The sequence below is a fragment of the Brassica napus genome, chromosome C8 (assembly GCF_020379485.1).
Source record: "Brassica napus cultivar Da-Ae chromosome C8, Da-Ae, whole genome shotgun sequence".
NCBI classification, from domain to species: domain Eukaryota; kingdom Viridiplantae; phylum Streptophyta; class Magnoliopsida; order Brassicales; family Brassicaceae; genus Brassica; species Brassica napus.
The window spans coordinates 32,580,034-32,593,055 of NC_063451.1; the positions used below are offsets into that span (position 1 = coordinate 32,580,034).

The window sequence follows — 13,022 nt, forward strand, 5'->3', positions numbered from 1 at the left end:
CAAAGACTCAAATCCGAGGGAAAACCTCCGGATTTACATATTTTACTTGGATTTATAAATACTATATGGATTTCTAAATCAATCAAAATATATAAACCAATAACACCTTAATCTGTTCTAATTTATAATCCAAAAACACTATGGGCCTATATGTCCCCAATTTCTTAAGTGAACTTTCATTTTCTATGGTTTGTTTTGTATAAGCTCTTTTTTAGGGGTTTGGCAAAATCATTGCCGTAAAGGTTATAGGTTATAGTTTTTAGATTTCTAAAGCAGATTCAAACTAATAATAAATAAATGAATCTATACATATACTTCATATGTTACTTTAGGTATTTATATAAAAAAAACCACATTGAATTTTAACAAGTTTTGAGTCCAAGAGTAATCGGAGCATCTCTAATGTAAAACTCTATTTTTTCCTTTAAAATAGAGTAAAAGTGAATATAGAGTAAAAATGTTTCAGCCCTACTCCATTTCTAACTCTATAATGAAGTGATGAACAAACAAAAACTCTATTATAGAGTGAAATATAAAGTTGAATTGAAACATTTTTTACTATATATTCATTTTTACTTCATTTTAGTGATGCATTTAAAAGCAACGGTCAAGAATCTTATTTTTAAGTAAAAGAGATCTAGACTAGTGAACCTAGAAACATGGATAAATGAAAGAAAATAAACTTAGACAAAGTGTTTAAGTTCATTGAAAAACAGGTTAGCAAACTATTGGCTAATATAATACACCATTTTAAGTTAAATACATTTTGGATTTCGTGATCTTTGATTTTCACATTCCATCACTTTTATATGTTTTCTTTCGAAAAGATATTGCACCTAAGTTACGTTTAAACACAATAAATGAGTTCAGGAAAATATCTAAATAAAAAAGTAATGTCTATAATTATTGCTTGTAATATAGTATTAGAAGCAAAAGTTATATCATACATGAGAAATAAAAAAACAGGCTATTAACCAAAAACACAGAGGATACACTTTTTATATTCTAAATAAAACATGGAGTACCATTTATGAGAAGAATTTAAATGACTAAAATATTCCTACTTAGTATTGTAGTAAGTTTGTTAGCTTTTAGAACCCAATAACCCACGTGCAACTCCAATTATTACAAAACCCACATCCTCATTTTCATATCTTTATATAAAACGGATATATGCTTATTAGCTTATATATAATCGCAAAGTTACTAGTTATAATAACATTTGAAATGAGAACGATGATGAAAAAGTGAAAAGGGTTTCTCATAAAAGCCTCTCATGCCTCAATAACGTGATCCGTTGTATTCCATCTTCTCTGTCTTTTCTTCGACAGAGATTTTCTCTACAGCTAATAACTAGTCTTTTAATAGCTTCTACCTCTGTTTTGCCGAACTAAGATCTTCTTCTATGGTTCGCCTTATTTTTTAATAACTCTATAATAAAATTGTGATATATTCTAATAGTATTTTATTTTAGAGTGAAAAATAAAATGATGAACAAAAAACAACAACTTATTCTATAAATAGAGTAAACCTATTTTTGTTTTATTGTCATCGACTTATATACAGACTCATACTGACTCTGTGAACTAAACCGGAAGATCTTGATCCATGTGAACGACGAAAGACGATTGCTTCCAGACAATGCGTGCTAGGCCATCCGCCTTTGTATTTTGCGTCCTTGGTACATAGATAATCTCTGAATGGAGAAAACTTTCTTTCAGGGCCTTTAAATCTTCTAAATTGTTTACAAAATCTGGTCATTCTTCTGATTCTGAAACCATCTTCACCAATTGAGAGCAATCTTTTGCAAATGTAACCTGAAATTGACGTAAGTTTCTCATGCATTCCATTGCCCAGAGTAGTGCTTCCATCTCCGCATGAAGAGGAGAAAGACTAGCCCAGACATTCCTCGCCCCTAACAGCCCATCAAATCCTTCTAGAGTACTAAACCAACCCTGTTCGGAGAAAATATCATTCTCTTTCCAGGAACATTCTGTGAAACATCATCTTCCTGGAATTGACGGTAAATTCGTAACCTCTATGTGTCGTACATTCCTCTGTTCGTTCAATATCTGTGCCTCAGCCCAAAGTGTTGACTCTGTTTCTGCCAAATTTAGCGTGTCTCTAGGATCAAAATCCAGATTACTAAAAACTTTATTATTCCTTCATTTCCAAATATACCATAGTATTCATGCAAACTGATGATCATCCATCTGCGGGAAAACTCTCGAGAAGAGATGATCCATGTTAGTGAAGAGAGAGCTTGTTGGAAAAATAGCTGGATTTGATGGTATCTTTGAGAGAGCCCAAACTTGAAGTGTTGGGGGACATTCAAAAAACACATGGTTTATTGATTCCTCATCAGCTCCACACCGTGCACAACGTATATCCTCATGTATCCCCCGTGCTTGCAGATTCTTCTTGACTGCTATACACCCCGTGACCAATTGCCATAGAAAATGTTTGATCTTTGGTGGGCATCGTATCTTCCAACAGAATGCCTTCAATACATCCACCGTGGGTCCAAACATTAATGGTGGTTTGTCTCTGTCTGGGTAAACCCGTTCTACCTGATATCTTGATTTCACCGTATATTTTCCATTGTTTGTGAACTGCCATCCATCCCTATCTACCATCTGAGTTCTGCTCAGTGGTATACTTTCTATAATTTTCACATCTTGTGGGTCCACCAAAGTCCGAAGTGCCTGTGAATTCCAAGTTTGCGAAGTAGAATCAATGAGAGAATCCACTGTGAGGTCTGGATAATAGTTGTGTTGATTTTTATTAGTGGTCTCGGGCGAGTGGTTGGGAGCCATGGATCGTTCCATACAGATATAGATGATCCTCATCCCACCCGTTTGATTAGTCTTTTGCTTACCAGAGATCTAGCAGATATGATACCCCGCCACCATATGACGGAGAATACGAACGAATCGGTTCCAGGGGTGAGGCATTCCTGTAATACCGACATTTGAAAACTCGAGCAAATAATGTGTTTGGCTTCTCTATCAGACGCCATAATTGTTTACCAAGCATAGATGTATTGAAATCAATGATGTCTTTGAACCCCAAACCTCCTTCATCCTTATTTACACATACTTTGTCCAATGATTTCTAGTGTATGCCTCTTGTGCTTCCCCTTGGACTCCACCAGAATTGTGCTACTGCGGTCGTCAATTTTTTTGCAGTTGCCTTAGGTAAACGATAGCAAGACATCACATGATTTGGTAATGCCGTAACCACGGATTTAATAATCACTTCCTTTTCTCCTTTTGTGAAAAACCTAAAAATCTAACCGTTGACTCTATTATTTAGCCGGTTCTGCACAAAACTAAAAACTTGTATCTTGGAGCCTCCAAGATTTTCTGGTAAACCTAGGTAAGATCCCATTTCTCCAATATTCTGGATACCCAAAATATCTCGTAACTCTTGTCTGGCCGATTCTTCAATCTTGTGCCCAAATTGAATCAAAGACTTATCAAAATTTATGAGTTGACCCGAAACTACCTCATACTCCTTTATGATCCTGAGAATGATATGACATTCTTCTCTTTGAGCTTTACAAAAGAAAAGGCTATCGTCCGCAAATAGAAAATGAGATATCGATGGAAAGGCTCTGGCTACCTTCATTCCCGTTAATTGTTTCTCTCTCTCCGCCTTCTTAATATTTGCAATTAAAGCTTCAGTATAGATAATAAATAAATAAGGAGACAAAGGATCCCCTTGACGTAAACCCCTATGTAGAATAATGAGACCACGTGGTTGACCATTTAGTAAAACCCAATATTGAACTGATGATATACATTCTATCATTAGTCTACTCCAATGAAGATCAAAACCCATCTTTTGTAGTAAAGCCTTGATAAAATCTCATTCCACCCTATCATACGCTTTGCTCATGTCCGTTTTAATTGCCATATACTTTCCTTGACATGCTTTATTTGTCCGTAAACCATGAAACATTTCCTAAGCTATAAGAATATTATCAGAAATCAACTTTTCTGGCACAAATGCCGATTGAGTTTCTGATATGAGAGAGGGAGACATAATTTCAATCGTTGACACAAAACCTTTGAAATAATTTTATACCCTACGTTACATAAACTGATTAGCCTCAGCTCTGTCATCCGTGTAGGCCTCTCCGTCTTTGAAATCATACATATATTGGTAATATTTAACCTTGAATCCATTTCTCCGGAATCCAAAAAAATAATTCACCATTTCTACCAAATCCTCCTTAATAATATGCCAAGAATGTTGAAAAAATATAGCTGTCATGTCGTCCGGTCCTGGCGCCTTCTCTGGGTGCATCATAAAGAAAGCCTCTCTAACCCCATCCTCAGTTGCTATCCTTAACAATCGTTGATTCATCTGAGGAGTGATACCCAGTGTTACTTCTGTGAGGAAACTATCAAATTCTGATGGTGAAGTGGTACTAAACAAGTCTTCAAAATAGTCTACTGCCACTTTTTCCACCCCATTATCCTATGTAATCCAATTTCCTGCAGCATCATATAACTCGACTATCCTATTACGAAACCGTCTTTGGTTGGTTAAAGCGTGATAGAATTTTGTGTTAAGATCCCTAGATGAATATCACATATTCCTACTTTTCTGATGCCAGTAATCCTCTTCATCCTTATATGCATCTTGTAGCTTCCTAGATACCTCCAGAATATCCTCCTGAGATTTAGTGTTATCTGTTTGTACCTCTTCGAGACCTTTTTCTAACTCATTTATTTTTTCCTTTCCATAAGGTGGATTATTTTTCCGCCATTTAGCAATTTCGTGACGACAATTCATAATTTTTTCCACTATACCATTTTCCCTTCCTCCACTACAATCTAACCAGCCCATTGTAATTGATTCCACAAGACCCGCTTGTCCAATCTATCTCTTATCAAAACGAAATTGTCCTTTCCTCCTGACAACTTTATCCTCCAAGTGAGCCACTACTGGGCGATGGTCAGATGCCACCATCTCTAAATATTATGTATAAGAACATGGAAATAAAGTGTGCCACTCCTCGTTTGCTAAAGCACGATCTAGACGACATCTGATCATCACTTCCCCTTTTCCTTTTCTTCTTCTCCCTTGCCATGACATTTTATTTCCCCGAGCCGGAAACTCCAATAGTCCACTATTTCTTATCATATTATTAAAGGGCATAAATAGAGAAGTTTTACTCTATTATAGAGTGAAAAATAAAGCACGTTTGAACATTTTTACTCTAAACTCTATTTTAGAGTGAAAAATAGAGTGAGGTTGAAAATGATATTTTTTCTTTGTAATTTCCACTAAAATAGTGTAATTCTATTATTAAGTAAATTTTACTCCAACGGTTGATTCTGTAATAGAGTTAGAGTTAACCATTTGAGCAAAACTTACTCTATAATAGAGATATATTTTTAGTGGAAATTATAGAGCAAAAATATATTCGGATCGGAGATGCCCTAACTTCTATTATTTTCTCATTAATGTCAAAGTGCTCCAGTTTAATTTTTAATAAACAAAGTTTAAAGTTGGAACTTATGAGTAATTAGCAGGGTCCAATGACAATAGTCAAATGAAAGTTTTGTCAGAACCTCCAAAATATTTGGAAGTTATATATGTAAATATAAACTCTAACTTATGAAAATTATTACTAAATTATTACTAAATGTTTAAAATTTCTAAAATCTCAAACCCGGCCTTAATGAATTATGTCACTGATGTTTTAAACTAACCGTAAAAACAACGGTGATGGTTGTATATCTACGCATGTTCTATTACCTTAAACATAACATAACCGCAAACGTAAACAAAAGATGGTACTAGTATAATTTAGAAAAGCATTGATTTGATGATATCGATAACTGTGTTACCAGTCATATTTAACTACTTGTCTGAACATAATATAGTCTGCATGAAACTCAGGACAAAAAATATTTAAAATTTTGGTGGTAAATGTAGGCATACACACATACACTTACGAGTGATGATAGATGAAAATAATAGGGGTTATATTGGAAAAATTTACAATCATTGTCATTATAAATTTTATACGATTAACTCAAATTCTGAATTCTTCTGTTAATATATATGTGAAGAAAATAACAGAAGTTAATATATATATACATGTGATAATGGTAAGCATACGTTAAAAATAGACCAAATCCGCCTAACAAAAAACTAAATGACATAATTAAAATATATAAACAATGAATATATATATATATCAATTGGTTTTAAATTGGAAACTCATAATTAACCATTTATAAATTAGATTATTTTCTTATTTTTAGATGTGCATATTTTAAAGTTTTTATACCTTGTTAGATTCAGATTAATTATAGGATTCCAACTTAAAATTAATTGACAAAAAATTGATTGGTCTTAATCTTTTATATATTAGTGTTGGTTCCTTTAAATTCTCCATGAGATACAATATCCCTAATAAAATCAAAATCCTTTTGTCTTATCAATCGAGATAATCAATGGAACCACACTGGGCGACAAATTTACATAACTAACTGTGGTCGTTTGTTAGAGGATTATCGAGATATTCAGGCTATAATCTCGCTTACCAAATAACCCAAATTCAAAGATATACAACGGATGTAAATGATAACTATAAATTTGATGAAATGTTGAGTGAATATAGTAAATTTTATATTGGTTATGTGGATTAGTGAAAATTATATAATTGGTTGAACTTTTGTAGATTATTTTAAGACATTTAGCTAGTTGACAATTACAATAAAAACAAAATTCTATTTATTACAGTTATGGTTTATGTCATTATAAGTTTGATTAAATTTAATGCTTTTACTAAGTTTTGACAATAATTTAACGCATTGCTTAGCCGTTTACTAATTAAATTGTCGAAACATTTTTAATAGTTCCTTCAACCCAATTTTTTACTTTTTTATTATTATTATTATGAATCCAATCAATCCATCACTAATTTTCTAAACAAATTAACTTCTTATAACTACTCTCTCCGTTTCAAAATAATGTATACTAGTTGATGATCCGTGCAGACTAACATATATATACTTAAATTTTTTATTTCTAATATTTATTTTTATGAAAAAATAAAATTATTAAATTAATTAGATAAAAAAATTAATATTAATATTGATAACCAATGTATTAAATTATGTTCTTTTGTTTCAAATTTTTATTTATCGTTGTAGATTCTGGATCAAAATCTTTTTTATAGTAGTAATCAAATTATTATACTTATAGAATGAAAAGAAATTTAGTGGCACTGAAAAAATTATAAACGGTCACAGCCAATAAAACATTAGTAAAATAATAATAACCAACAAACGTTATATATTCTCTATAATATATATTTTAAAAACAGACAGACAAAATTATTGTATTTGTCAAAATTTCAATAACATTTAATGTTTTAATCTTAGTTTTTCATGTTTCCATTTATTTTTAATATTTTTAGTTTATTATCATTTTGTAGTTTATATAATATTTACTATTTTGGATTTAAATATATTATTTTGATAACATTTGTGATTTTACAGATAAATTCATTTGTGATTGTCATGTAAAAATACAAATGAATTTATCTTAGGTTCGGAATATGATTGTTTAATATTAAATATATATAAAATATTTAACATAAGTATGCAATTCATATTTTACGGCATCTTTTCATTGATGTTTTACCTTTAATCTTTATTTTATTATTATAATAATATGTATTTTGATAAATATTTCCAATAAGAATAAAAAAGTGGCTATAATATTAGTTATTAAAATAAATTAAATATAAGATAAACGTAATTATAATATTATCGGTAGATATTGTTAATTAATATCAAATTTTAATATCAATTGTTAATAACTATTTATAAATTAAATGTCCTAAATATCATAATAAGTATATATGTTAAAATATATATTTAAAAAATAATAGTATATATGTCGTAGAATAGGTTAATATTTACTAATTATCTTAAATCATGATATATATATTAAAATAAATACTTTCAAAAGAATAATAGTATATATATCCGTAGAAATATGTTAATGATTATTAATTATCTTAAATATCATGATAAATATATATATATATATTAAATTAAATTTTAAATAATAAATTAATTAGCAAAACTAATGACTTATCCTAAAATTATGGACAATATGATAAGTAATAAAAAAACAATAGTATAAATATCAGTAAAATAGATTAATGTTTATTAATTATCTTAAATATTACGATAAATATATATAAAATGAATATTTTTAAAATAGTAAGAGTATTAGGGCTGTTCAATATGGTAAAACCGAACTATACCAAACCGAACCAAACCGAAATAGATAATATGGTTTGGTTTTGGAATATACCATACAAACCGAATGAATATGATTTTATAAAAACCGTAGGATTTGGATATGGTTTGGTTTATAACCGATTAAACCGAATAAACCGATCAAAACCGATCAAAAATAAAAACATGTAAATATGTATATATTTTATACCGACGAATGACTATTTGTTATATACATTAATTTTTTTGTTAATAACTATTACCAAATTTGTTTACAGTAATAAAGAATCCCTAATTTGTAAAAAAACTTGAACTATAATTAAGTAACAATTCATCGCAACTCAGGCTTCTTATTTTCTTAGTCTTTTTTTTTATTTTTTTGTTTATTTTAGCATTGACTATATTGAATTAAAGATTAAAAATTTGATGGACAACAATTAGTGGAAATTCTTCACAACTTTTTTCTTATCTATAAATGAAAGAGTTTCGTGTTCAATCGAAGCAACATGACTTTGATGAACACTAAATATGGAAGAATATAAAACTTTTCTTTGGTGTTTCTGTTTTGTTTTTCTTTGGTGTTTCTGTTTTGTTTTAATTTTTATTTTCAAAATTTCAAGCTTTGATTTGATTATTTTATTAGATGGTAGAAGCGTTTTTTTATTTATTTTTTGTTCTTTTATTTAAACATATAATATTTTTTTAATAAATGACTGCGTTGACAACATGACTCTAAAATCATATAATATGATCACAAACTAAATAATTATTTTTTTTGGTATAAAACCAAATAAACCGAAAACCGACGGTATATAAACCGAACCGAATTAAATATGGATTTAGAATGGTAATTGTATTTTACTAACCGAAATACCTAAAAACCGAAAAAATCGAACCGAAACCGAACCAATATCCGGATTGAACACTCCTAATATATCGGTAGAAATAGTTTAATGGTTATTAATTATCTTAAATATCATGATAAATAAATTTGAAATAAAATTTTAAATAATAATATTAATTAATTAAACTAGTGATTTATTCTAAAATTATGGACAAGATGACAAGTAAACAAATTATTAATTATCTTAAATATCATGATAAGTATATATATGAAATAAAATTTTAAATAAGAATATTAATTAATTAACTAATGTCTTCTCAAATAATAGTATAGATTCTAGAGTTTTCACACTTATTAAAAAAACACGTAAAATTTTGACAATAAATGAATTATTTTTGGTGTTTAGCTATTTTTTATGATTTTTAACCAATCAAAGTTCAGTAAATACAATTAATGTCTTTAAAATTTATAATTTGTCGTTATTGCATACATTGAAAAGGTAAAATATGAATTTTTTTAGAAACAATTTGTTTTTCTAAAACATGAATCAATCTGAAATGGAGGAAGTATACAACACAAAAGTAAAGCACCGAGGATATAACAGTCATTTCAAGTAGGTATATATGTGCACAGACACGAAGCAGCTTACATATAAAGTGATTGGTAATGCCACCCCCTACTTATTGAAAACTGCAGCCTTTTTTTAGCTCCCAACAAAAAACAAAACCAAAAAAATGGCTGAACAACAGCAGCAACATGATCATCACAAAGAGCTTCAGCTTTTACCTTCTCCACTGTCGACGGAATCTCCGGTAAGGACACTCCTCCCAACAGTGACAACAACCGATCACCACCATTCCTCATCCATGTTCCACCACGATCTCGACCTCAAACTCTCCATCAGCCTTAGCACAATTCCAACGGCGACCGTGGAGCATGTAAGCGATGGCGGCGGAGGAGGTGTGGAGGCTCTGAAGTGGCAGGCGGCGGAGCAGATAAGACTGGCGGCGATAGAGAAGGCTTACGCCGAGAGAGTCAGAGAGCTGACTCGCCGTGAGATGGAGATGGCTCAATCTGAGTTTGCTCGTGCAAGGTAACAAACTTATACTGAGTAATTCCGGTTTGGTTTGGTTTGGTTAACTGATTTTGGATTGGGATCAGGGTGATGTGGCAGAAGGCGAGGGAGGAGGTTGAGAGAGCGGAGAGGTTGAAGGAGAGATCAATGACCAAGATCGATACGGCTTGCTTGGAGATCACTTGCCACTCTTGCAGTCAGCGTTTTAGGCCTTAATAATCTTTTTACGTAATTAATTTCTTTTTGTTTTCTTGAAATCTAAGGAAAACATATGATATGTTCAAATAAGAAATTAATTATTTCCCCGGCAATTTTACTTAAACGTTCTCTTACTTCTCATGACCTAATAAATACATTGAAAATTGTTGAAATTTAAAATTCATTGATCAACAAAAGACCTCGTTTACATATGTATCAAAAAAATATAAGTCGGTAAAATAGGAATCTAACACTTCTCGAAGATGTTGATCAAAAAAAAAAAAAAAAAAAAACACTTCTCGAAGATGAGAAAAATCTTAAGTCTATGAAACCACATTCTCAGCATGATTTCCCATCGACGAAGAAATTTGTACCCAAATGATGGAATCTTGATCTTCAGTCAATTAGCCTCGAGAACTGGTCATGTGTGTTCCAAACTCCGTTGTGTCATCTTAGATAGTATCAGAAACAATTCAATTACATGGGGATTTGATGGACTGAAATTCAATTAGTTACCGTGTGTACATTAATCATGTCAATTCTGTAACATTAGCTATTTGGAGTATTAAACTCGAATTATGTCACTAATTAACCATTAAATAGAACAAAACCTAATTAGTGTGATCAGCTAGTTAAGTGCTTGATATTAGAGTAACAAGAGATAGAGTGAACAATAAACAATTTTTTTTTTTTTTTTGTACCATACAAATAAAGGAACGTGGAAAATAGAAGAATGAACAATTTGCATGATCTGAATATAATTATTGGATGACCTCCATCTGGTTCATTTTATTTATTCCAATCACTTTTGAAATTACTGTTCCTTTAAATGAAAACTGATGGTTATTTTTCTTTTAGGCAAATAATCATAAACACAAGTACATATATATATATATGTGTGTGTGTGTGTGTGTGTAAAGATATTTATGCATGGAGATGATGGGTATAATTATTGCATCACCATGCTCATTTCATCTACTTTTAATTTCCTAGGTCGATTTAAATATTATTCTTATAGTATCCTGTTATTTGATAACATAAAATTTCATGTAAATTAAAATGATTTGGATTAGTTCAAATAATACCCTAAATTCATACATTCATTTTCTGTTTTTGCAAAAAAAGAAAAAGATATAAATTTCATACATATATATATATAATGTAAAGAGATAATTTGATCTGTACTGTCCGTCCGATCCAGGATTCCATTATTTATGTACAAAAATATTGAAACACTTGTACTAGCTACAGAGATTATATAAAGGATTATATTAATTCAAAAAACCATAAGATTCTAAAATACATATAACTAATTAGCAACTATACGCTAGTAAAATCTAGTCGATCGGTCATATTATATGTAATGCAATTATTATGAGTTACTAATAAATAAAGATAAACGATATTTAAATTTACTAGTTTATATAAATTTTCAAAAGCCCATTAATTTTCCATGTCTGCCATTTTGTCATCTATATGACAATCTTTTTACCTGTGGAATTCAGTAGATTTTTCCTTTGTTTCATCTTCTCGTTACTATTTTGATAAGAATCTTTGTTTTTACGCTGCTGACGCTATAATGTTTTTTACAATAAAATTAAGCCCAGAGCTGTGCCTAGATGTTTTTATGCCACAGGCTAAAAGAATATTTAAAATCTTGTACTAAATTGTTTTGCAATGAAAAAATATTTATGAAATAAAATTTTGATAGAAAAGTTCATCTAAAAATAAACTAGTCTTATTTTTATGTTTAACTTGTAAAAATCTGTAACACCCAAACTATTATCTTTAAACAGAAATAATATTTGCTATTTTCAAACAAAAAGATTATTTTACAACTTTAGAATAAATATTTATATAAAAAAGTGATACAAAGATATTATATTGATCAACAAAATATGTTTTTTTTATAACACTTCATAAAATATAAACAATAACATACTTAGAAGAAATAAATAATAAAATTCAAAACTGTAAATATAACTGTAGCTCATTAATTTAAAGTTAAGTTTTTTTTTGAAAGCTAGGTTTTAAAGTTAAGTTGTGATGATAGAAAAGAAATCTTAGAAATATTAGTAGTAATCTAGGTTTAATATTTTTTAAAAAAAAACTTAACAAACAACGTTATATCAATTGACTATACAAAATAATATGTTTATAAATCTGCCCTATAAACATAAAAATGATGAATGCTTTAAAATGTGTTACTACACGGTTCTAACTAAGCCCATTGTGCAAACTTTTTTACAAGAGAAAGTACAAAATACTAGAAAACTAGGTATTTTGCCCGCGATGCGGGCTTAAACATTTTCATAAATTTTTGAAAAGTTCTTTGTACACTATGTTCATTATACTAAAATAAATCTTAAAATAACTCAATATTCTATTTTTAATTATATAATTTAAAAATTTTATTTGAATAATATTTAATTATATAATTTATGTTTTTTAAAAATTTTTACTAAAAGACTTTTTCAGATAACAATACAATATATATATAGATATTATCTTTTTTTAATTATATTTTTAGTTTTTGGATAACTCAATATTCTATTTTTAATTATATAATTAATAATTTTATTTGATTAATATTTAGTTGTATAATTTATGTTTTTAAATTTTCACTAAA

General features: G+C 29.5%; 1 protein-coding gene across 1 annotated transcript; it reads left to right on the forward strand.

Annotated features, from left to right (window-relative positions):
* The first annotated feature begins 9,778 nt into the window (after nt 1-9,778).
* LOC106428647 (zinc finger protein SHOOT GRAVITROPISM 5-like) lies at nt 9,779-10,506 on the forward strand. The gene is made up of 2 exons (XM_013869390.3): nt 9,779-10,213; nt 10,282-10,506. Exons 1-2 carry the CDS (start codon nt 9,855-9,857, stop codon nt 10,409-10,411), a joined length of 489 nt encoding a protein of 162 aa, XP_013724844.2. The 5' UTR covers nt 9,779-9,854; the 3' UTR covers nt 10,412-10,506.
* The last annotated feature ends 2,516 nt before the right edge of the window (nt 10,507-13,022 follow it).